This window comes from Cynocephalus volans, chromosome X, assembly GCF_027409185.1.
Source record: "Cynocephalus volans isolate mCynVol1 chromosome X, mCynVol1.pri, whole genome shotgun sequence".
NCBI lineage: Eukaryota > Metazoa > Chordata > Mammalia > Dermoptera > Cynocephalidae > Cynocephalus > Cynocephalus volans.
Genome location: NC_084478.1, coordinates 80,481,889 through 80,507,586, shown reverse-complemented (window position 1 = coordinate 80,507,586; position 25,698 = coordinate 80,481,889). Strand labels below are relative to the sequence as shown.

The following is a 25,698-nucleotide window of genomic DNA, read 5'->3' as shown; positions in this document are numbered from 1 at the left end:
GGATGGAATGGGGGCGCCCCTCTGGCCCACGCAGCCTGATCCTCCCCGCCCCGCAACATGTTCCGAGCTCCTCCCTCCTTCCATGCTGGGCCAGCTCTGGCTCCCCCCACAGCCTCACTCCTGGGATCCACCGGGAGCGCTAGAACTGCCAGGTCTCCCAGGGAGCCGCCTCTCGGCTCTGGGGGCTGCGCCATTGCTGCCCCTTAGCTGCCAAGCCCATCCTGCCACTTCAGAGGCCCTGCCGGGAGCCCTGCTGCATTTCTAGCTCAGCCACTAGAAGCTGACCTGCCCCGAGTGCAGAGTGTACAAGGCAAGCCCAGGCCTCCAGCTCTGCAGCAACTGCGGCTGTGCTCCCCAAGACCTCTGTACTTGCTCCCTTCTATTTTTATGTCTAAAATCCTGCTTAAAACATTTCAATAAACAAGATGAGGACCAGGATGTGTTCATGCTTCATTACAGCCAGTCCCGACTGGGCTTGGGGGATGCGCTTCCTGCTTCTCCCTGCCTGGCCCTGGGTCTGTGCCAGCCCTTCCTGCCCTTGTGCCTCTCTGCCCTACTGGCCACACCTGGTATTCACAGGGAAGCACCCAGGTATATGGGCGCAGGGGGAGCAGTTAGGCAGCTAGCTGGCTGGACTCTCTGGGTGTAATTTGGGGAAGGGGCCAGGAGACACAAATAAGACATAGTCCCTACACTCCAGAAGCTCAGGCCAGCAGGGAAGATGTGGGAAGAACTATCAATACCAAGCCGTCTATGCCATGAGACACAGGAGCAGCACACAGGGCTCAGAACACTGAAGGCTTCCTGAACACGTAAAGGCCGAACAAGATGGTCAAGGGTGAAGAGAAGGACAGTATTTCCAGGCAGAAGGGAAGGCTGCAAATAGCAATGATTACTGGAGGGATTATAACTGGTCGCAATTGGCTAGAGCTAAGGGTTGGATAGGTGAAGGCGTGGAAATAAGACTGAAAGGTAGCTTGGGATCAGGCAATGGCATCATAGACCAGTTGGAAGGCCGTGTTGGTTATTCAGGTGTGAGGTGACACAGGCTTATAGGGAAATGGCAGTGGGCTTGAAGAAAAGCAACAAGGCCATTAGACAAGAAAAGCAACACAGCCCCCCCTAGGAGTGGGCTGTAGGGAGAATTTCTCCACCATTATCGCTGGGGTTTAAATGCGTGGAAGAAATAAACTGGGATTTCCAGAAGGGCAGGTGACAGGGCTACCAAGTTAAGGCAGAGCTGAAGGGTGGGTCCACCGAACTAACCCAACTACCACTTCCCCCCAGTGAAGCCACAGACGTGCATGGTCCAGTTTCACAGGCCAGCTGCGCCCTTGCTCAGACTACAGATATGGCTGGAGGAGGGAACAGGGAGGAGGGAGGCAAGGAGTTAGCTGGAAAAGCTGGTCCTACCCTATCCACACACTTAATCCCATCTAGCCTTGGGGTTAAGAGTGTGTGGCCACACAAAGAACACCCTAAACCTCCACAACATGAAGGAAGGAAAATGACAATAACATCCTGTCTGGAAAAAGTATCAGTGATGCTAGACTATAAAGATGTCTGTGGCAGGCCAAAAAATGAGCCTCCAAGACATCCACGCTCTAATCCCCAGAGCTTGTGAATATGTTATCTTATACGGCAAAAGGGAATTGAGATTGCTAATGGCTTTCAAATACAAAGATTCGCCTGGATTATCGAGGTGGGCCCAATGTAATCTTAAGGAAGTGTAAGAGGAAGGCAGAAGGGGAGAGGGAGAGAAAGATGTTGCTGGCTTTGAAAGTGGAAGATGGGGCCACAAACCAACAAATGTGGGCAGCCTCTAGAAGCTGGAAAAGAAAACAGATTCTCCCCTAGAGCCTTCAGGGAGGAATGCAGCCCCATCAACACCCTGATTTTAGCCCAGTGACACCCATGCCAGACTTCTAACCTCCAGAACTGTAAGAATAAATTTGTGTTGTTTTAAGCCACTATATTTTGGTAATTTGTTGTGGCAACCACAGGAAACAATACAATGTTGATTCCCATCCACATCCTGCATATCTCCCAGAAGAGAAGAGGAGGCTGCTGAAGTACTTGTGGGCAGTCACAGAAATCAGAGACACACGCAGGCTGGAGAGTGCTCTTCCAGACACATCCCGGAGGGCTTCAGATGTCTGGAGTCTTGGACCAAAGACCCGAGGGTTTGTTCTGCTCTAGGCACATGGAGTCAATGAACAGACTTTGCTAACAAGTGAGATGCAGAAAACATTTTATTGTATTTGTTTTATTTTCTGAACAGTTACATGGCACAGATGGCTTCACTCTGTCATCAGCAACTAAACTCATGAAGCATGTTTGTTTTTACATCTAGGCAGATTTAACAGATTCTGATAGCAGCCCTGGTCTTGAAGTGCTGCCCTTAAAACTTGTTCTCTTTCCAGCGTTATTCTCATTCTCTCAACCTGCCACTCTCAAAAACTCATTTTTCTTTAACATTTTGTACTACATGTTAAAACTATGGAGTCAAAGTAAGACCCAAGGTGGATCCAAAGGGCTTCAGAGTACTATCAAGGGCACAAAATGGTTAGCAATAAAACCCCTGTTTAAGCACAATCATCGTTAATAACATGAATCTAAAAAAGGTATTTAAATTCTAATATTCATGTTATAGGCGTTGGGAGAAATCACCCTCGGAGACCAATATGGAAAAAAATAAAACTTTATTGCCAACAGCTGGGACCACACTAGCCAATTCAGAGTGCGGCCCGAGCCGTTTTTACTTTCGGTTTTTAAAGCTGCAAGCGCGGCAACTCAGTCGCCCGATCACCGCGCTAGGAGTTATTAGCCAATACAAGCAAGCCAACAGTACATAAGCTAATTTTGCAGTTAGCATGGCTCCTCCCAGACCCTCCCACATTTTCCTGCCCAGGTTTTTCCCACCTGAGTTTTTACAAAATGGAGGGGTTTTCTTAAAATGGCGCCAGTTCTGTCAACAGCAGAAACATCATTTCATTCATAACTTCACAGAAACAGAGATTTTTCTAAAACTTCTTACCAGTAAAGAATCCAGCTCACATAAGAATACTCTTAGATAACCTTAAGGAACTTGCTTTTGCTTTTTGGCAAGATAATCTTTGCCAAGCTTCTTCATCACATCCCCATGGTTATTCCCGGTGACCTCCTTCACAACTATTGTGTAATTCTCCTACACATATTTGGCAAATGGTCTCACATGGGGCTTAACGGGGGTTCCATCTTTCCAAGTTAACGGCACCATGACCTGAGGCCTCCTACATCTGCCACAGATGGAGCGACTGATTTTCAACGATTTGCTATAGCGGCCAAATCTAGAGAGGAAAGGGACACCACACAACAAAGGAATCAGTCACTGTACCTCAGCACCAGCTCTGAGATGTTGGCCTTGGGCCCCCAAAAATAATTTTCTATGGGTTCTCAGAGTGAGGAACCAAGCAGCAATAGTGGTCAGGCTAGCTCAAATTAGGGAAGATAATGGACAGAGAGAACATAAAGGAGTAGAGAGATTTTACTCCTCAAGTCAGATAGCCATCTACCTACTAATAAAATCACTGAAGGGCTACTTGGAGGCCGTAGTAAAAAGGTAATTGGAAAAAGTCTGAGGAGAAGGGTCTTACCTGGCTTTGCACTGAGTACATTCATAATAAATCTTGTAGTTAATCTTATAGTTATGGCAACGGGTGATCTTGGGCAACTCCGGGTGCTCCATGTTGCATTTATTGGCATAATACTTCCATGCATCACCATGAGAATCACGGACACCATCGAACAGCCAGGAGGCTGCATGGCATAGCTCATGGATCAGGGTATCCCAGAGTCAGTCTTGGAAGAGGAATGAAAAGAAACTGTGAGCACTAAAACTGATTCACAACCCCTCAACTTTCACCCCCCCCCAACAAAGCCATCTTCCAGAAGCATACACAGGCAGGCATGAGTGTTACCTTCCCAAGATTCCAAGAGGAATTCCAAATTCCACCTACTTCAAGCCGATTTTGTTAATGGCAAAAAGAGCCTTCCTTAGGTAAGTAAGTCTTTTCAATGTACTCATGTTTTTGTGGGGTGCTGCTAGAGACAGATTTGGGCAAGACCTGGTTTTTGCCCTCCAGGAACAGAAGTGGACAAGGTGGGGAGCAATTGCTATGGCCATGGGATTTGGTCTGGAGAAGCTCCACAGGGAAACGGGGATCTGAGCTGGACCCTTAACAACTGACTGGATTAGCAAAGTGAGAAAGGCCTTTCTGGGTGTGGAGGAAAATGTGAGCAAGGAGTGGGGCCAGGAAGGTGTGAGATGCATTCTGAAGGCCAGTGTGAAAACGGCCTCGTTGGAGCCACAGGCAGTGAAACAGTGAGAGACACAACCGGCCAAGCTGACTGGGGGCAGGTGACTGTGACCTCCTAGGTTTCTCAGCAAGAAAGCAATGCAGCGGTATGCAGGAGACTGAACAGATGAAGAGTGAGGGGATGAAGCCCATACCTGGGCAGAGGCAAAGATGGATAAGCAGTGATGATAGGAAGTTATTGTGAAGGAAGATTTGGTGACTGGCTGGATATAGGAGACCTTGAACCTCAGCCACTGAGACAGTGCAGACGCTGCTGCTGGCAAGGGGGATATGCAGAGAGAAAGTAAGCGTAGTAGAAAGACTGATGGGCTGGGTTTGCAGGAATGGTGAGAGAACCAGTAGTAATGTCCTCTAAACAACACTCAGTAGGCCTGTCCACCCAGGAATGACAGTTCAAACTGACATGGGCTGCCAGCTAAGAGTAACTGAACAGGCACAGTGTTGGAAGGAAAGAGCACAGTGGTAAAGCTGCCACGCCCCTACTGTCACCTACAGAATCACAGACTTGCAGAGAAATCTGAATCTTGGCATAGGGCTCCCTCTTTTTCCTGCCAGTGGTGCATAAGCCAGCAGTTCTCAGCATCTTGTTGTTCCAGCTGATATCCATCTTCTCCGGCAGCTGAGAATGAAATGCAAACAGAAGGGATCAGAAAACAGTTCTAAGCAGACCAGAAAATACTGACTCAAGAGTTTTTCTCCCTCTAATAAAAAGTAAAAGAATTTTCTCCCCCAGGTTCTTTGCTCACAGCCAAGTTTGAGAAGAAATCTATTTAAAGGGCACATAAATCTAATCATTCTGGGGAGAATAAAAGCCAAGTTGACGTCCTGGTAAAGACAATAGGCATTCGGGACATGAGGGAGACTGCCGAGACCAGGTGAGGGCAGGATCTGTGCTCCCTTGTGTGGACACAAAAGTCTGGGGCGGCCAAGCAGAGAAGCACAAGCTGCTGAGGTGGGTGAGACAGAAATCTGTGTGTGACAGTGGCGAGGCAGAACTGAAAATGCGACTCAGAACACTTCAGGCTCTGCTCGTTTGATGTGACACCACTTCACCAGGAAGGCACTAAAGGCTGGGGAACCTTTAGGAAGATGCAAGAATTTCCCTCCATAAAGTCTTTTTCTTGTTGGCAGCAGGCCAGTATGGGAATCTAAACCCTTGACCTTGGTGTTATAACACCGTGCTCTAACCAAACCTCCAGAAAGTCTTGTCACCCGAGACAATAAAAAGTCTGAAAAACCTAGTGGCCAATAGGTCTCTCTGCCTCCAGATTCTCTCTAATCTAGTCCATACTCCCAGGCTACAGTCAGGTTAATTTCTTTCAGCAGCCACTTCATGCTACATCACATCCCTGGGCAGTGGTGCCTACTGAGGTAAATTTAACCTCCTCCAACCAGACTCCCAAGGCCCTCCATTATCTGGCCCTAAGCTATCAAAAAATAATGAGCTTACTGTGTCCTAGGCCCTGTTTTAGGCACTTAATGTATATTAACTTACGTGGGCCTGACAATAATTCTACGAGGTAGTAGGTACTGTTTTATCCCCAGAGGAAACTGAGGCAAACAGGTTAAGTAACTTGCCCGAGGCCGCACGTCTCTTCCCCATTATCCATCAGTGTGAACCCTCTTCCCGGTAATCAAGCCTCAGCACATGCCCTCTCCCATCACTGTTGTTCTCACCACTTGCTGTGCTTTGAGAACCAGAACAAGTCTCACTTCCTCCAGGCAATCAATCCTATTTCCCGCCTGCTCAGGCTCTCAGCCATTTCTCCCTCTGCTGATCTCCTGAGGTAATGACAGTCTGTCCCACACATTGTAACTCATAAACATTCTCGATTTCTTTCATGTATGACCTCCCCACCTAAACTGACACTTCTCAAGGACAGGAAGTATGAGGAGGTCTTCAGGTGCTCAGTCAATGCTTAGCCATCGAGTCTACCTTTTTATCAAAGACAGAGCTGTTAAACAGGTGGCAGATTTTCTCAACCAGTTCGTCCTTATTCTTCTTGAAATTCTTTCCAGAATATTGTTTCAAGTTTTCAACATCACGCCAGAAACAGCCAGGTATTTTGCACAGAGTGGCTGCAAAGATAAATTGAACTCAGTTTTGTATAGGTAAAGAAATAGGTAGAACAAATGCGTGCATAAAGGTCATGTCAAGAGAGACTTGGAGGGCCGAGCCCGTGGCGCACTCGGTAGAGTGCTGCGCTGGGAGCGCCGCGACACTCCCGCCGCGGGTTCGGATCCTATATAGGAATGACCGGTGCAGTGCCGGTCACGAAAAAACGACCAAAAAAAAAAAGAAAAAAAGAGACTTGGAAAACTTGCTGCTCCCTTTTCCCTTCAGCTCTTTAATGAGGGCATTTCTTCAGCTTCCATTCGTAGCCTTTTCCCCCACTCTGCACATTCTCAGAGATGGGAAGCCCATGGTTTTGACCTTCACAGGACTGATCCCCATACCTGTATTTGCAGTCTCAAGTTCTCTCCTGAGAGCTAGTTCTGAATTTACAACTGCCTGATGCAAATGTCCAACTAACACGAGGATATCTCCAGCTCAACATGCTCAATTATCAAACTTCTATTATAACTAGCTGAGAACCTCAGAAGGATTTTAAATTCCTTTTCTCCCTTACCCCATGTTCAACTGGGCACTGAGACAAACTGACATCTTCACATGACTCCCTCCAGACAGCCCCTCCATCCCATCCCCACTGTCACGCCCCTAGCTCAAGTTCCTGTCCTCCCCTTTATGCCCCGATACCACAGTATTCCTCTAACTGCGTTCCTTACCTCCAAGCTCTTTTTCTCCTAATCCAACTGCATACCCTCCTCCAGGCTCATTTTCCTAGGCACTTTCCAATTAACGTCCTCCTTTAGCTTTTCATTGACTGCATGGCCTGACATTCAAGACCCAGGGCAATCTAATCTGATCCCAACCTCTATTTCTGGCTACCGTATCCACTGTAGTTAAACTGGGCAACTTAAATGTTCCCTGGACACAAATTGGGACTTCCTGCATTCGTGCCTGGGCACAACCTATTTTCCCATGGCCTAGAATGACCACTTGGCCACCTCTACTGAGAAGACCATACTTCCTTTCGTATTATCATATTCAATCCTCACAAGCACCCTGCAAAGAAGCTATTGCTATTGTTTACAATCGCCACTTTGCGGACAGGAAACTGAAGCTCAGCGGTTAAGTGACTTGTCCAAAGATCACAGAGACAATGAATCTTCTGACCCAATCCTCAAGGTCTTTCCATTAAACCACAACTGCCACCTAATTCAAATGGCAAAGAATAGTGCTGAGCACATAAAGGACTCACACTTGTAATAACCACTTATTTAAACTGAAGCATTTTTGTCTTGGCTGGAACAACCCACAAGTCCAGAGAGATAAGCCTACAGAACTGGAAAGATAAAACAGGAGCAAACACAGTGAGTTTCTGACTTAACGGAACCCTTGAGACTTAGATTTTGCTAGAACATTCATTAACCCTTGAGGCACAAAATGAACCCTATGTGAGGAGGTTGGGTGGAGAGAGGGGAAGGTACCAGACAAGGCAAAGGAGGCTAATGCAATGGTTTTCATCCTAAAGCCTGATGCGCATGACTCAAAATTGCTGCCTCCAGTTACTTAGGTTTGAAAGCAAATTTGCGTGAGAAAAGGCAAACCTGAACCATCTGCAGGATCCAGCAGGGGCAGGGCCTGTGACCCCTGTGAGTGTGCACATGGAGAGCTGGCCTTGTGGCTTAGGATATTGTCACCTCAAGGCCTATGCCACTTTACTGCAGGCTGAGCGTCTCCACATCAGGGGAGCCAACAAGACCCCAAACTAGGTACATCAGTCACCATGACCAGCAAACAGCCTATGCAGGAACAACACTAAGCACAACAGGAAGCCTCCAGACTGACACAGTTACGAGGCAGACAAGCTAGCCTCCTTTGAATGATGCAAACCAACACCAAGGGGCAGCGTCTCCATTTTTTGCCACATCTCTAGCAAAGCAACCTGGGAGCTACCCAAGACATATGTCCCTATGGGCAAAGCAGCTGAATATATATATCTAGGAGTCCAGAAGAAACCTTGCTGGAAGGGGATCCATCCTAAGAGAGTGCATGGGAGCTGCAGCTGCTGCCTTCACCAGAAAAAGCACTGAAAGAGGACCTTCCGTCCACATCCGAGTGGCTCCGTAGCCCCAATGCCTGACACATCATTCCTTTCCCCCTCCCTTAAGATGCATTTATTGTCCCAAAATGCAGGTTAAGAAATAACATACAGTCCTTCAAATACTTCCTTCTCTTGTAAAATAATTCAGATATAATTATATACTCCTGCTGAATTCAAGTAAAACAAAGACAATTATGCTTACTATATCATATTTTAAGGGAAAAAATCAGAAGCTCCTGGAATCTAAATGAGACAATGTGTTAATCTTTTGCTTTAAGTATTAACATGTCTTTGGTCTAAATGATCAGCTGTTTTCTGATCTATATGTAGCTAACCAAAGGAACTAGAAGCAATCTGTTTCATCCTAACATTTAAGTTTTAAAAATGCACAAGGATATACACAGTAGTAAGAGTAACTGGGTTCACCCAAAACATTAGAGAAACCTGGAAGACCATCTTGACCGCCCTCCCTCCAACTCCAGCAGACAGAGCGACACGTCAGTTCCACCTTCTCACCACTTCCCACTGCGTTTGCCTTAGCTTACTGCAAACTGCTGGCCATGAGGCTGTATTCAGGCTGGAAAAAAGTGCCGTTTGGCTACACATCATTCTTTGATCTGAGTTCAAGAACAAAGGAAACCTCAAGAGGTCAGAGCTGCTGAGGTGGCAGAAGGGCCCCACCCTGACCAGTTAATTGCAAGGACCCTGGCCAAGTGTGCCCCCTGAAGCCCCCCATGTTCAAAGAAGGAAGCATGCCCCTCCACACCAGACTCCTTCATTCCCTTGAAGTGTCCCCCCAAGTGCCCAGTGGACTGCTTAACATGCAACAATCATGCGATCAATTCCTGTTCAACTGAACACAAGCAGTACATACCCAGTCTTGCCTTTTTCAACTTCAGTTGCTGTGGGTTTTTTCTTTGAAGGCCCACGTGTCTTTCGTTCTTTAACAGCTGAAAGGATAATAGTTCATCTGTACCCTGAAAATGGATACCATCAAACAACTGACAGAAAGGTAAACCCAGGAAGAACCCTCACAACCAAGCCCAGAGCAACATCTATAAACAAAACTGCCTGAAGCCTGCATACTGCTGCATCAGTCATCCTGAATGATTTCACCTGCCATGACTCGCAGAGCTGCCAGCAGAGTGAGCTGGGGAGGGTTCTGTCGTGGGCACCGAGGCCTATAATGAGGGTACGCAAGTTTGGTGTCAGAGGCTGCGCCATCCACGGAAGGCATGCCACAGCTCAGGCACCTGCTCTGAGGAGTGGCTCACTTCCCAGGCAGCACCTTCATCCACTGTGCAAGCCAGACCTTTCTACCTTCCCCTAGGACCCATACTGCTGGCTGCTTCAGCCAGAGACTTATGTATCAATAGTTAGTGTCATTCATGCATTTATTTTAAAAATGTATTAAACATAGGGGCCAGCCCGTGGCTCACTTGGGAGAGCGTGGTGCTGACAACACCAAGTCCAGGGTTAAGATCCCTTTACCGGTCATCTTTTAAAAAAATAAAATAAAATAATGTATTAAACATCTATTATATGCCAAGCACCAGGCTAGACCCTGAGGGAGACTAAAAGAAGAGTAGGAGTCCTCCTGTAAAGAGGCTCAGATTACTGGGGGACAGACTTAGGAACATATTACAACACAGTGTGATTAGCGCTTTAGAAGAAACAGGCTCTAGAACTCTGGGAACCCAGGATTGAGGAGCAACTCTGACTTACGGCTTTGCAGAGGAAATGACAATTGGGCTAGGTCCTAAGAAAAGTGGGATATACTCAGGACAAAAGGTGCAGGGAGAACGCACCCAGGAGGGCACAACAGCAAATACTAAAATATGGGAGCATGAGAAAGATGGGGGCAAACTTCCCTCACTCCCAGAAAGATCCTGGTCACTGGGATGGCTGCCTCCCTTGGCCACTAGGAAGTTGCTGAAACAGCAGGGGGCTGGCAAGCAGGATGGGCAGACCCGACAAGACAGGCAGGTCCAGCAGAAAAGGTAGGGAAGGCCCACTTGGCTGGCGAGGCACAGGCGCTGGGACAGGCATACTTGGCATTACTGGCTTACCAAGTGTCACGCAGAGATTTTTGGTTTTTTCCTTTCTTTTCTTCGGTTGTTCCACCAAGACACAGGCTCATCATCAGATGGCAACTTTCTATCTAAAATCTCTACGTTAGCCTTAAGACCATATTTGGTGGCTGGCAGAGATTTTTTACCAAAAACCTGCTCACCAACACCAGCATGTGATTTGCGACGGAAGGTAGCAGCCTAAGCCAGCTCTTTTTCAGCTGAGGAAATTTGGCCCTGATCACACAAGTCTTCGAGCACAGGACCCTCCAAATCACTACTATCATCATCATCATCATCAGAAATAAGTGTTGGAGGCTCCTGGATGGTAGGCTCCACGTCAGTATCAGATAAGTCTTCCAGATCCTCATATGAAATTTGAGACACAATTATATGTAAATATAGTCCCCCGCCCCCTTCTTATACATTAAACTTCAGCAGATTATTTAGCACAAATTAAATAAGCCGCGAACAGCGGCGTTATGAATCACTGTTAGGAATCCCAGTTATTTTGGATTGTTTTCCCTCTATTTCTTTTTTATTTTACTGAGAGCAGTGACAGATAAAATAGCAATCAAAGTCCAATGGCAATTTTCAAATCGCATTCCCTAAGTAGCATGATGTAGTTGCTCAGTGGTTCCCAAACACAGGTCAGCAGGCTTGTATATTTCACTGGCCCACAGCAAAATGAGAAATTAGAATAATAAAGTAGTGGTTTTTTCCCCAAATTAAATTTCTATAATTTAATGGAGTGTCCTTCATTGTATGATTATGTCCCAGCTAAACTTAGTTCTCTTTACGAAATTACGGAGATAGCAGATGGTAGTTGGAATTTTTTTCCTTCATTACACAAATTAAAAATTGACAACTCTATGTTGGTTATCAAAACTTCATCTTTTATTATTTTTTTTTTTTTAAAGATGACCGGTAAGGGGATCTTAACCCTTGACTTGGTGTTATCAGCACCACACTCAGCCAGTGAGCGAACCGGCCATCCGTATATGGGATCCGAACCCGGGGCCTTGGTGTTATCAGCACCGCACTCTACCGAGTGAGCCACGGGCCGGCCCAAAACTTCATCTTTTAAAATTAGTCTGTAAGTGCAAAGCTCTCAAAACCACTGAGTAAGAGTCAAGAGTTAGGTCCTGATATCAGCACTCTCAAGAGGCCTTGGGGACATTCAAAACATCACTGTCTGCACTGAGCGTCTTGTCATCTGGAAACATCCACATGCTCTCTGGTGTCAGTTCAGAGCTCAAGTTCTAGGTTTCCAAGATCCTGGATGTGAAAAAAATCTAAATCATGGTATGGGCAAGATGTGAAGATATATTTATAATGCAAAAACTCTTTATCCTAAAATTGCAGATTTGGGATAGGTGTATTTTGAGAGTCTCATCCATTATTTGAATCAATTATGAAAGAACTTCAAATATGCGATAAGGAAAGAGAAAAGGAGTGGGTGTTCCTATGGTAAAAAGTCATCTTTCCTAGAAAATTTAAATATTTCCCACCTTCGGTTGAAATTTTTAAAAAACTAAAAAATAAAAAATAAATAAAAAATTAAAAAAAGATAGGGACACACTGCTTACGATACATAAAAAATTACTACGTGCACTGACAAACGCTAGAGGTTAGAAGTGAGGTTTGAAAGTATGTTTAAAGCTCATTGGACCTTTTTTTCTATAAAATTACCTAACTTCACTACAGTAACAAAAGAAATGCCATGTGCAGAACACTAGAGACACATGCAAAGTCAGTGGGTGCCCACAGGTAGAGTCCATGGGTCAGAAAGGTAGGAGCAGCCGCAGCTGAAAGTTCACCCTCAAAAGAACATCTCTTCTGATTCCAGGAGTCAGCAACTGGTGGCCTATGGTGATGGACGGGTTTCTGGCTCTTTCACTCATGATCTGCTCTAAAGCTGCCTCCCTGGGGGTTCCCTTTGCATTAGAGTAGCTGTCATGTCAGACCTGCTACTCTGCACCAGGACCTCTGTCCTACACAGGCACAGCCACCTAGAGCTACAGAGGGGGAGGGGGGAAAGATATTCGAGAGGACAGGCAGTGAAACAGCAGGAGACTAGGGTTCCAAGCCACCTCTCCTCTCCCTGCTCTGATATCTTGGTTAGCCAGGAAATTGGCCAATGGTAGCTCTTGGTTAGTTATCTAAGAAGTAGCCAGTACTTTAAGGGCCTCCCATTTTCAACTGAGTTCAGCTCAGCAAACATCAACCAGGTGCCTCTGTATCATGTCCTACACCTGGTACTGAATGAACAAAAATCAATGAAATACTATTCCTAATGCTCAATAAGCTTCTAGGGCCGGCCCCATGGCTCATTCAGGAGAGTGTGGCACTGGGAGCACCGAGGCCATGGGTTCAGATCCTATATAGGGATGGCTGGTTCACTCACTGGCTGAGTGTGGTGCAGACAACACCTTGCCGGGGGTTGCAATCCCCTTACCAGTCAAAAAAAAAGAAGCTTCTAGTCTTCCTGTTTCATGTCCCTGAGCAGGTTCTGAACTGTGAGTAAAGCTCCGAGCCTCCTGAAAGGTTAAAAGGGCCTCTGAATCCAATGAGGCAAGGATCTGCTGTGGGAAACAGGGCCTAAGGAAAATAGGAATCTCTAGAAAACAAAGGCAATAACTAAAGGCAAAGGCCAACAGCTCCAGGGAGGAAGCGAGGATTTCCGACATGCCCCTGCCGCTGGTCCAAACCATCACCCATCCAAGTCTCCGGCTAGCTGGGAAGAGGAAAGAGTGTGCCTCTTACTCCTTTCCTCTCCCGCACGGAGAGGATGAGGGAAAGAGAGGACAATGGAGTAGCCGAGCAGCCTCCACAATTCTCAGCCCCAGTTCTTGCCTTTCTCCCCTCTGCTCCCTGGGTACAGTTCTAGGCAGGTAAGCACTCTACTGAGGGGCACGCCTGAGGTCTAAGGCAGCAAGTACCAGTTGTTGCTGTGTTCGGAAGCTGACCAGGGAGTAGGGAACCCAGCCAGATCCACATACTGCACACAGGAGCAAATAAATGGTGGCACTTGCTACAAAGCGATTCCAAATGGAAAGTTTGCTGATTCTGATCCCCAAACTACTGTGCATGATGAGGCTTCAGAGCTCAGTCACTTCTCTAATGAGTAGTATACTTGCCTTCTATAATTTCGGATAACTTAGCTTTCTCTCCTTCACAGAAGTATTCATCATTAGAATCAGAGTCAATCACCACAATAAAGCTGAGTGATGAAACGGAAAAACAAGAAAGAAATGTGAACACAACATTCTTCTCTCCATGACATTTTCTACCTTTTCTACAATGAACATGATCACTTGTCTGTCTTTTGTCTGTTTCCCGCAGTAACTGTTCCCCTTCTTTGGAACTACTGAATCTTCCTGCTATTCCTGATGTTTCATCTTTTCCATCTTTCTGCTGCAACTTTCCATCTGTCTCACATCCTTTCCAAAGGAGGTGATTGTCGGTACTGAGGGTGAAATGGGCTCTGTCAGAGGGGATGTACTTTGGTGCAAGGGAAAAATTGATCAGGGAAGTGTCTAGCTAATTGTTATTTTTATCAACTTTGAGATCCAACTGTCTGAAAAGGGTAGAGGGCAACAGACGGAGAGAGGCAGCTCTAGAGCAGGAAGTCTTCTCCTCAGCGCCACTCTCAGCAGCCTGGAGCCAGCACTCCCTCTCTGACAGACTGCTCTGGCAGGAGCCAAACTCAGCAGTGCCCTTGTGCCACCCAGGTTCCAGGGGTGAGCATCCCCTGGGCCCTCATTTTCAGCTGGCCCTGGTATCTGGGTCACAGGTTCTGGCAAGTTAAAATTTGCCACCCTCCTGTATTTTCCAAACAGTGTGCCATAGGTAAAGACACACTTTAATGATGAGAAAGAAAAATACTTAAAACTCTGTTACAGGACCTGACTGTACCTGTTACAACAAGACACAAATGTTAATCTATTTCCACCATGTTCACCACTTTTAAGCTGCTGAATGTTATAGGCGTTGGGAGAAAATCACCCTTGGAGACATATAGAAAAAGAGAAAAAGATTTTTATTTCCAGTGGCTGGGACCGCACCAGCCAATTCAAGGTGCGGCCCTGAACCGTCTTTGTTCTCAGTTTTTAAAGCTGCAAGCGCAGCAACTTGGTCGCCTGATCACCACGCCAAGAGGTATTAGCCAATGCAAGCAAGCCAACAGTACATGAGCTAATTTTGCAGTTAGCGGAGCTCCTCCCACCCCCCACCCCCCACTTTCCCACCTAACTTTCACACAATGGAGGGGCTATCTTAAGTGGCATTGGTCCTGCTCTTAGAAAGAGGGCATTACTTCATTGAGTTGATGGGCATTTGCTATGCTGTTGACCATACCATCCCTAAAATTCTTTTTTCTTGATTTCTGGAACACAGTTGTCTTTTGGTTCTTGTCTCACCTTTCCATCCACTCCTCATGTCTCTTCTCCAACGCACTCCCAAGGTATATTCACAGCCCTCTCATGCCAATCCAATTGCTTCCTAAGAATTGGGCTACCAATCCTACATATGTATATACATGCCCAAAACATCACCTTCCTCCCCAAATCCACTCTTGCTAGAGTATCCCATATACAGAAGCCACCTGGGACTGGACCAAGACCTGTGGGCACTCCTCGCAGGCCCCTTAAAACAGATTTTCTTTAAATATTTGTTTGGCCTCTATCAAGTGGAGGCTGAAAGAAATCAATTTTTCTATTTAAAAATGGGATACTTTTTTATTATCAAGTAAGGATTTTAGTATATACAATACTGTAAGCCAGAATACTTCTTAGGAGCCATGATAGACCATTTAAAATGTAAATAACAGTGATGGAAATCCTCTGCATCTTGATGCTGGTGATAATTACACTACCTCATACATTTGTCAAAATCCAAACTGTACACCTAAAAAGGGTGAATTTTGCTTTATGTAACTCATACCTCAATAAGCTTGACTTCAAAAGTATCGTCTCCAATTAATGGCTTTATACAATGCCCAATTTGATTCTAGAATTTCAGCTGACTGCAACTTCTGACTTTAAATGACTTTTCACACATTGGTGGCTGGCTTAATGGCTTACATGTTGCAAAAATACTTAAGAGATAAATCAGGGCTAGCCAGAAAAGAATTTTTCCCACTTGACAGCACTATTTAGCCTGATGAGGGGAGCAGGAATGACCAATTCACATTTCTACAGTAATTCAAGGATGAGTGTGGAAACCATACTTATTTAGCACCATCTTTCAGATTTATTCCAATAATTTTTTCAGCACCCCCCTATAGTTTGGCACCTGGGCAACATTTCTTCATCTAGCTCTGGCTAGAGCAGAGAGTTCATTAATAGGAATAGTAGTAGAAAAGGCTGAAAGACAGGTTAGGGTCAGATCACAGAGGGCTTTAAATATGGGGCTAAGCAGCTTGATCTTTATATGATGGGCTATTTGAATTGGGAATCAATATGATTAAAGCAGTGCCTCGGGAGATTCATCTGGAAGTGGCATGCAGACTGGACGAGAGGAGGAAGAGATCAGGGTGAGGAGTCCACTTAAAAAGGAATAAAAACCGGTCAGGGCTTGGACTGGTGGAGACTGGAAGTTAAGGCACTGTGCACAAGACATTCTGAAAAAGAAACTGACCAATTAGATCATGGGCTGGGAGATAAAGAGTCTAAAATTCTGAACCTAGTTGTGGAGTCAAACACCCATTATGATCCTGCTGAGCACCACACAGTGTTCACAGAAGAAATGTGCTGCTTACTCTTAAATCTTCTTACCCAGAACATCAGGGTTCTTTTCCTTAAAAAAAAAGTCCAGTTTCAGTAATTCTCCTACTCACCCGACCTTTCTCTTCTGTGCTTCCATTTTGGCCACAGCTAAATCAGAGAAAGAGGGCATTAGAAAGCATCTGAAGCATGATAAAACCTGGTTGCCTGTGTCTTGAACTCCCTAATACTGAAGTCCATAAACTACAGCTGGTTAAAATTTACATCTCTCATGAAAGATAGAGAGGAAATAAAAGTAAGGAGACCCACAGCCAAAAAAAGGTAAAGGAAATAAATTGGAAAAGAAGCACAGAGAACTCCCTATGCTCCTGACAGTAAGGAAATAAGCATCATTTCACCAACTTATTGCCCTGTATGAGACGAACCTCAGACCAGTTTCTATCAAACGCCCTAAATCCCATCTCAGTCATCTCTGCAAAGACTCTTCACAATGTAAATTACTGCTTTGAATGGACTCTTTACTTACAGGCCTCACGTTCTTCATCACTGCTGGAACCAAGAGTAAGAATGTAACTGCAAAAATTAAACAGATACTTTTTAAAAGGAAGGCTATCAACATCATAAGCAACTAAATGTCAAAAACCTCAAATAAATGAAGAGAACAACCAATCAGAGTTTCTGAAATGCAAAAAGCTTGTAAGGGCTTTAAGCCCTTAGGAAATTAGGATCACAATAGCGGAGGTGAAAAAAATTAAAAGCAACAAGCTGCTCAGACTCTACTGCTGAATCAAAGATAGGGGGAAATGTTGGCTGAGTATCATTGGCCTTCAGTGAGAGGCCTGTTTTCTGCCAAATGATTTATTTCTACTTAAAGATATGAAAGTGAATCCTGAGAAAGGGGCCACAGGGGAAAGAATTTGAGGATGAAGAAATTGCAACTAAAAAACAAGAGGGCAAAAGAGCAAAGAGGTCCGCTTTCAGGGTGTTACTGCTTGGGGAGGGCCTACTTATTGGGATTGCCATCTAGTTAAATGGACAAGTACTCAAGTCATGGGGAGCCAACCAAGGATGATTTAAAAGCTGCAATCGCTCCCTACAGGGAACGGTGATGCCAGGGGCCTTTTGCTTCTCTACTTTATAATTCACCAGTGACCCCAGCATGCACTCTTCAGCACCCCTTGGCAGGCCGCTTTGCCTCCTGCTGTAGCTTACCAGACAGCGGTGCAGAACTGCCTGAGAGAAAGCCAAAGCACATTCTTGCTCAGGACCCTTCAGGCTCACCAGTCAGCAGCCAACTGGATATCCCGTCAGCCATTCATTACACAGATCCAAAATCCAGCCGAGGAGTCATACCGCAATAAGCACCACTTCACCGCGGGGGCCTGGCTACATCATAGGTAATCTTATCATTATTATTGTGACAGATAAGCTCTATGCAAGTCCAAGTTTTACATATAAAATGTTAGACTAAACTACTTGTGGAGGATATTGACATTAATGAGATAGAAATAAAACACATGTATTTCACAGGGACAAAGCCTGTAGCTTAGAAGGACCAAAGTCCTGTAGTGTAGAGGACCAAAGTCCTTAGTTTAGCCTGTAGTGTAGAAGGATCAAAGTCCTGTAGTTTAGGAGGCCAGAGGCTCTAGCTTAGGGGGCCAAAGCCCAACCCTTTAGGAAAACACGTAGAAATGCTAAGATGAAGAAAGACCAGGAAACTTTCACAGGACTAAAGCCTTTGATGTACATAAGAGAATTGAAGCACGGCAAAAAGTGATTGTTCTGCGGGCAGTTGCTCTTGGTGCAGCTAAACCTAAATGATGGGAAAATATGTGAGCTAAAATCTTCAAGGATATTCTGCTAGTTAGTGCTTGGGGGATGTTTCACATCTCGCCCTAAGCTGTTTCTTTGAGTTTCTTGCGGAGCTAAGCACTATGGTGATTATCTCATTGTTTCTTTTTGTACATCACATAGCTTAGTTTTATGACTCCTTTTGATGGTAAATTGCTTAAACTATTTTAAGTTACAATCTGCTTTAATAAAGATTGTCACATAGCCAGTTTGTTTATGTTTTCACTATGATTGATTAACCACCTGTTTTTCTTCTGTAACTTTCTTGTCTTTCAATAAAAACTGAAGCAAAACCTGACTCGGAGCTCTGCCTGGGCTCTCCTCTCTTGAAGTTTTCCCTGGGAGCTGTCCCTTCGGGCTTCTCAGGGGCTCTGAGTAATCTTTTGCATCTCCCTCACTCGGTGGAAGATAATGACAACTACTTCTTTAGAACTTTTAATTTGGCCTGGAGGTTGATACTGGGCTGATTATATAATATATGTTGTCCGTCTTTCAAGATACATGCTGGCTCACCCCCCTTGATTAAATTTCCTATTCATTTATCAATCACTGTAGACTTATTCAGTGGTAGGCTTCAGTTGTGTGTTTTTTTAAATCAGGAAACAAAACTCTTGCTGGGTATAAGATTTCCCAGATATGGGTCAATACATGACTTTGGTTATCAGTAAACAGCACTATACACAACTAAAAAGTGATTCATACTTCATCTTCTTACATACTTTTGTGTTACACACCCACATCCACACACATTTCTGAGAGGTAAAGCAAAAGGAACAAAAGATCAGAAACATGACACAAAGTTACATGACAGAGCACCCCACTCTAATCCCTAAAGGCAAAATATCAAACTCCAGGTTGGACAGTAACCAAAAGAAGTGGCCCAAGGAAAGCACCAAGGAAGAACTATATGGTCAAAGAGAAGGCAGATTTTGGTACCTTTTCCAAGTGAAATTTGCCACCAGGAGGGGTGGACTTTCACTTTTTACTTTATATGCTTCTGTATTGTTTATTTTTACTATGGGCCCATATTCCCTTGGTAATTTTTGCAACTTAATAAATATAATTAAATATGAGTGTATCTGTGGTTCATTCATTCATTGATTCCACATTTATTGAGCATCTACTATATGCTTGGTACTGGGGCTATGAAAAAGAATAAAACTTCCAAGGATCTCACAGTCTAGTGGCAAAGACAGAAGAGTAAAGAGACAATTTTTATGAGCCTCGTTCCCAAAAGACTAGAATCAGAAACTGCATTTTTAACAAGCACCCCCAAGCAATTCTGATGCAAGAAGCTAGAGGACCATTTTAACAAACACTAGTTGAGTGTTACAGCCTCTTTTTCCTCAAAACTGGGAATTAAAAATATTAAGAGAATGCTAATTAAGTAAATTTGGCACTGTCAAGAAACTTGAAACGGGCTGGCCACTTAGCTCAATTGGTTAGAGTGTGGTGTTATAACACCAAGGTCAAGGGTTTGTATCCCTGTACCCGCCAGCTGACCCCCAACAAAAAAAAAAAAAAAGAAAGAAAAGAAAAGAAAAGAAATTTGAAACAATAGCCAGCCCACTAGGTGACCCATTTGCTTTTCTGATCTAATTATTTTAAACTCAATATAACAGGGTAATTTTTAAAATATGGCATTCCTGCATATCATCAAGGCTATCTTGTGACAGTATTAACAAAACAAAGACTCTTGGGCTAAAAAAGACTAGTCAGTGGGCAGAGAGCATTAATTAGGCTTTGAGGTAGGGGACAAAAACCAGTCCCCTACCTCCTGCATTATGTATTTCAGTAGAACTTCTGCCTTCAAAGTGCCAAACCCCCCTTTCCCTACCCCCTTCACTTTGTTAATGACCTTGCTTCATACGACACTGGGAAAATATAAGCAATTAGATGGGAACTCCCTCATCTTCCCACCAACAGATCTGCCAACCTATCTGCAACTACACCAGACTCTCCTCCTTCTCTATGTTAACAGCAAACACAATGTCCCTACCACTAAGGCAATTCCCTCCCTTGTACTTTGGATCTCATCCCCTATGGCCTTCTCAAGGATTTTCTTCCTGCAATTCCAGCACTCTGTGCTGTATCATTGTCTCTTTTCTCCTGGATCATTTGTTCTACTGTCCCTAGACACCACGTCTTAATAGCCTTGAGCTCTCCACTGAACTCCAATCATTTACTTCACATCTTGGATATTTAGTAAGTATTTAAAATGTAACATGACCAACACAGAGTTCCTGATTTTTTTCTCTCAACCTTGTTCCTACCACATTCTTACCCATCTCAGTCAATGGCACCACCACCTACCCAGTAATGCAAGCCAAAAACTTAGGAGTCATCCTTGACTTCTTTTTCCCTCACCTCCCACATCCAATCCATCAGCAAGACCTGTTGAATCTACCTCTATACTTCACCTAAGCTAAGATGCATTATTATATGTACCTCTAAGAAAGAAAAAACACTACCAAAGTACAATCTGCCATCAGATGTATGATGCATGCCAATTTCAGAAATGTGAAAATGTGAAAAGGTATCTCAGAACTGATGAATTACAATACGTTGTATATTTGTCACCTCTCCCAGGGTGACGGAGACACAAAGGATTGCTCAAAGCCCATTTCTCCAGAGCAGTGAGAGACCCAGAAGGGGTTAATTCCAGAATGATTTCTTCAAGAGAGAAGAATTCCTAGGAAATAACCCCGAAATAGGCCTCTCACTGCTCTGGAGAAATGGGCTTTGAGTAATCCTTTGCGTCTCCATCACCCTGAGAGAGGTGACATATATTCATCCAAATCTCTCCAACTCCACTATTTCCACCCTACTCTAAGCTACCATCACTTCTCACCTAGACTTCTGTAACACCAAGTTCTTGGGCCTCAGTTGTAAAAGAACCATTTATTTCATAGGGCTGTTGTGAAAAGTAAACAAGATAATGCTTGCCCTCCTCTGTGCTCCTATGGGATCATGTACTTCTGCCCCATAACACCATTTATCACACTCCACTGGAACTGCCTGTTTACATGTTTCTATCCCCCACCCCAGACGGTAAGCTATGCAAAGACTTGGAAGTGTATTTGTTTCACATTGTTCAGTACAAAGTCAGGAATCAGTATTTTTTTTTTTAGCTGCTGGCCAGTACGGGGATCTGAACCCTGACCTTGGTGTTATAGCATTGTGTTCTAACCAACCAATATTTGTTGAATCACTGAATGTATAAATGAATCTCAAAAAGTCATTCCAAGGACCTCTTTTATTATTTTCTACTCCCCCCCACCATACTTTGAAAGGATTTTGCCTACCAGAACTCACTAAGTAATAATTTTTTCCATGTAAAACTTAATTACACATGTATGCCCATGTATGTGAAGGCCAAAAAAAAAACCAACTAACAATCTTATCTGCATTAATGAAAATACAGTGCCCAGATCACAGGGAAGTAATGGAAGGTCCCAATCTGCAGGTAGGGTGGGTATACAGACTGACGAGTTGCTGTCCAGCCTCAAAGCCTATCTCCAACCATAAGTCCGGGATCTGGTCTTTGCACCTGTAGCTTCAGAAACTTGGGTTTATCAATTCATCATCAAATGCTAGAGACATGACTTCTGTTAACCAAATCTGCAAGGGGCTGAATAAACCAGAGCTCCCATTTACCTCTCAGGACAACTACTGCCAACCATCTGCCCCACTCCCTATTTGTGGGCGAGTGACTTGAGGGTCATGGAGAGCTATGATTTGATCTTTTGCATTTTTTTTTTTTCGTTTTCTGTATTTGGAGAGGCAGATGATCTTTTGCATTTTTGATCACACAAATATTACTTTAATTTTTAAATTAATGCTGCAAAAAGCATCCTTGTGCATTTCATTACTTTTCTCAACTGGATTTTCCTAGAATTGGTTCCCCCAAATCAAATTAATCAAAAGTATGTCCAATTTTATAGCTCTTGGTACATCTGATTAATCATTTCCAAAGGGTTGTATCAGTTTATGATGTCGGCAGCATGAAATATTTTAAATTTGCTAATTTAATATGTAAATAACTTTTAAATTAGCATTCCTTTTATTACTAGCTAAAATGTGTATTTTCCAATGTCTGTTTGCTGCAGTCTTTTCAAATCTCCACCCCCGTTTTATTTTTATTTTTATTTTATTTATTTATTTATTTATTTTTTGTCTTTTTCGTGACCGGTACTCAGCCAGTGAGCGCACCGGCCATTCCTATATAGGATCCGAACCCGCGGCGGGAGCGTCGCCGCGCTCCCAGCACTGCACTCTCCCGAGTGCACCACGGGCTCGGCCCTCCACCCCCGTTTTAATGACTATCAGGCAATAAAGTTTACTAGTTTTTGTAACTGATAAAGAACACTGAATGAAGAGTGAGAAAGAGGCACACTTTGTCCCTGTTTCTCCAGCAGTCCCACTCACCAGCAATAAACAATGTACCTTATTTATCCTTCTAGAAAGTTCTTAAGCATAAGCACATATCAGCACTAGTCAAATGCACATATCTTTTTTGTTTTAACAAATAGTATTATTCTATATAGATTGTTCTGCAGCTTGCATTTTTTACTTCGTATATCTTAGTCTTTCCCCTATCAGTACACATAGCTCTCACCACATTTTTTGCATGATCTGTAAATTATTCAACTAGACCCTTAGGGCATTTAAGCTCTTTCCAAATTTTTTCTATTACAAACAATGCTGCAATAAATGTCCTTGTACATATTTCTTTGTGTACCGGTAATTAAATAATACATCCTTCTTTCAAAGATCTGAACGAAGAACAAAACAGCCTGTATATGTCTATATGATTATATGAACATGGAGAAAAGTTTGAAAGGACACAAATATTTAGCATGGGTTACAGGGAAAAGAGACATAGAAGATAAAGAAAGAAGTCAAGAGAAAATAAGATTGAACTACATGAAGGACATGTATAATATAATCACATCTATGAACTTATGCGTATGTGAGTGCATGTATAAAGAAATTAAATAAAATTGTTTTATTTTTTTTTTTTTGTCTTTTTCATGACCGGTACACAGCCAGTGAGTGCACGGCCATTGCCATTCCTATATAGGATCCGAACCCGCGGCGGGAGCGTCGCTGCGCTCCCAGCGCCGCACTCTCCCAAGTGCGCCACGGGCTCGGCCCAATAAAATTGTTTTAAAAGTGAAAAAAAATCCTAGTAGTGGAACTGCGGGGGCAAAAGGCATGGGCATTTAAGTGTTGATACAGCCAGACCGCCCTCCAAAAAGGTTGCACCAATTTGTACTCCCAAGAAGACTATATGAGATTGCTGTTTTTCCTACAAATTTGCAAACACTGGGTATTATCAAACTTTTTCTGGGCAGGCCTGTGGCTTGCTCGGGAGAGTGGGGTGCTGTTAACACCAAGGCCACGAGTTCGGATCCCATATATGGATGGCCAGTTAGCTCACTGGGTGAGCGTGGTGCTGACAACACCAAGTCAAGGGTTAAGATCCCCTTACCGGTCATCTTTTAAAAAACAAAAAACAAAAAACTTTTTCTTATCTTTGCCAATCTGATTTATGAAAAACAGCATCTCATTTAAAATGTTTTTATTTTTAATTATAATATAAGGGTACCTCAAAAAGTTCATGGAAAAATAGATCTGAAAGATAATACAAATCTTTCCATAAACTTTTTGAAGTACACCTGTATAATTAAAAGTTGAATAAATTTTAATGTCTATGAGCCATTTGTATTTTTTTCCTGACCGCTTTCTTCTAATATTCTTTGCCCATTTTCTATTTGTTTGTTCACCATTCACCTTTTTTAACCTTATTTACTTATAAAAGTTCCTTGTAGATTAAAGAAAATAGCCCTTTATCAGATGTAAACTTTTTTTTTATTTGCCATTTTTATGGTTTTTGTTTGATATCAAACTTAGAAAGGGCCAGCCCATGGCTCACTCGGGAGAGTGTGGTGCTGATAACACTAAGTCAAGGGTTAAGATCCCCTTACCGGTCATCTCTAAAAAAAAAAAAAAAAAAAAAAGCTTAGAAAGAACTTTGCACTCCAAAAATTATTGGAAACAAAATCAACCTATATTTTCCTCTAGCATTTTTAATGGTTTCATTTTTTAAATATTTGATCCATGTGTAATTTATTTTGGTATAAGGAGTAATAAAGTAAGAATCCAACTTTTTTTTTCCAAATGTTCAGCCAAATCCATCTTTCCCACTGATGTGAAATGTGGTTTTTATTGTGAACTACATTTTCATATGTATTTGCGACTATTTCCAGACTCTCTGGTCTATGGTTTGTACCTTCTCCCATGTTATACACTTACATGCCTATTTGTGAAGGGAAAAATAGGGCGGCATTCCAGAAGAGAGACTTACAAACATCGCTCATAAAATGCCTCCCATTATTATGGAGAAGAAAAATACTTCATCTACGTCCCTCTAGAGGGCAGCACTATCAACAACGGGGTGGAAGTTGCCTAACCGCAGGTTTGAATTTCATCAGATAGAAGAACTTTCTAGAAATTACACATTTTCAACCATGCATCGTGTTGCTTCATGGAGTTGTGAGCTCCTGGCCACTAAAGAAGGGTTATACAAGGGATTCGTGCATTGCACAGGAGACTGGACTCCTAGATTCTAAGATCGTTCTTTACAATTCTCATTTCATATGACTAACCAAGTTATAAGTACACTGTGCAGACGCTAAATGAAATAAACACATACTTTCTGAGAAAGTTGTTCTGCCAACAGAGTTAGACCAAACTAAGAGAAAATAGAACTTTTCAAATCTCACCAATCATCATCCTGGATGTGCGACTGGCCGGGCTGTTCTTCAGACCTGTCCATGTCTTTAATCAAGACAAAAACATACTCTCTCAAGAAAACCAGAACTCAGAACCTATGAGACATTTCTGCAGTCTGCACTTACCTTTGGGCAGTTTACTCACCCTAATTTAAAGCCAAAACTTCTCTGTGAAATTAAAAGTATTTAAATTTGTTTTGTTGCAGACTTTTCCTAGATGGAGAAAACTAGAGACCAGGCGTAGCACCCATTCCCGCCTTGCTCCAAATATGAAAGCCCAAAGCACACGGAGACCCCTGATGGTAAGTCACCTCAAACATCTCGTGTTACGGAGGTGTGCAAAGGAAACAAACTAGCCTCTAGATAAATTTTCTCCTCACTGTAAGGCTTTAGTATACACCAATCTTTACTCAGTCCTCGCGCAGTGCTCTCTAGCCTCCAAATGCATTGGTTTTCCACCAATCAGGCCTCTCCCACCCCCACGCCCCGCCTCCACCCTCCCTACGCCTTTCCTCCACCTCCCGCCCCAAGGAAGTCCTCCACTTATCAGGCATTGACCTCTCCACCCCCTTTCTCCCAACTCTCAGGTGGTCTTACCCAGACTAGGCCACTTCCCCCCCACTGTGTTCCACCAATCTGGCCACCACGTCTGCCACGTGTCTACCTTCCTACTGCCGCCCCCCAGCCAGTCTTCCACCAATCAGGCCTTGACCCCTCCCCCTCTCCGC

The 25,698-nt window shown here is 43.8% G+C and overlaps 1 protein-coding gene across 1 annotated transcript; it reads right to left on the bottom strand.

The window, feature by feature from the left end:
* Positions 1 to 3,187: 3,187 nt before the first annotated feature.
* Positions 3,188 to 25,014, bottom strand: GCNA (germ cell nuclear acidic peptidase). The gene is given in 8 exon segments (XM_063084668.1): positions 3,188 to 3,329; positions 3,636 to 3,840; positions 4,848 to 4,977; positions 6,295 to 6,437; positions 10,597 to 10,656; positions 10,659 to 10,952; positions 13,737 to 13,819; positions 24,962 to 25,014. Coding segments are annotated over 8 exon segments (1,110 nt in total).
* Positions 25,015 to 25,698: the final 684 nt, after the last annotated feature.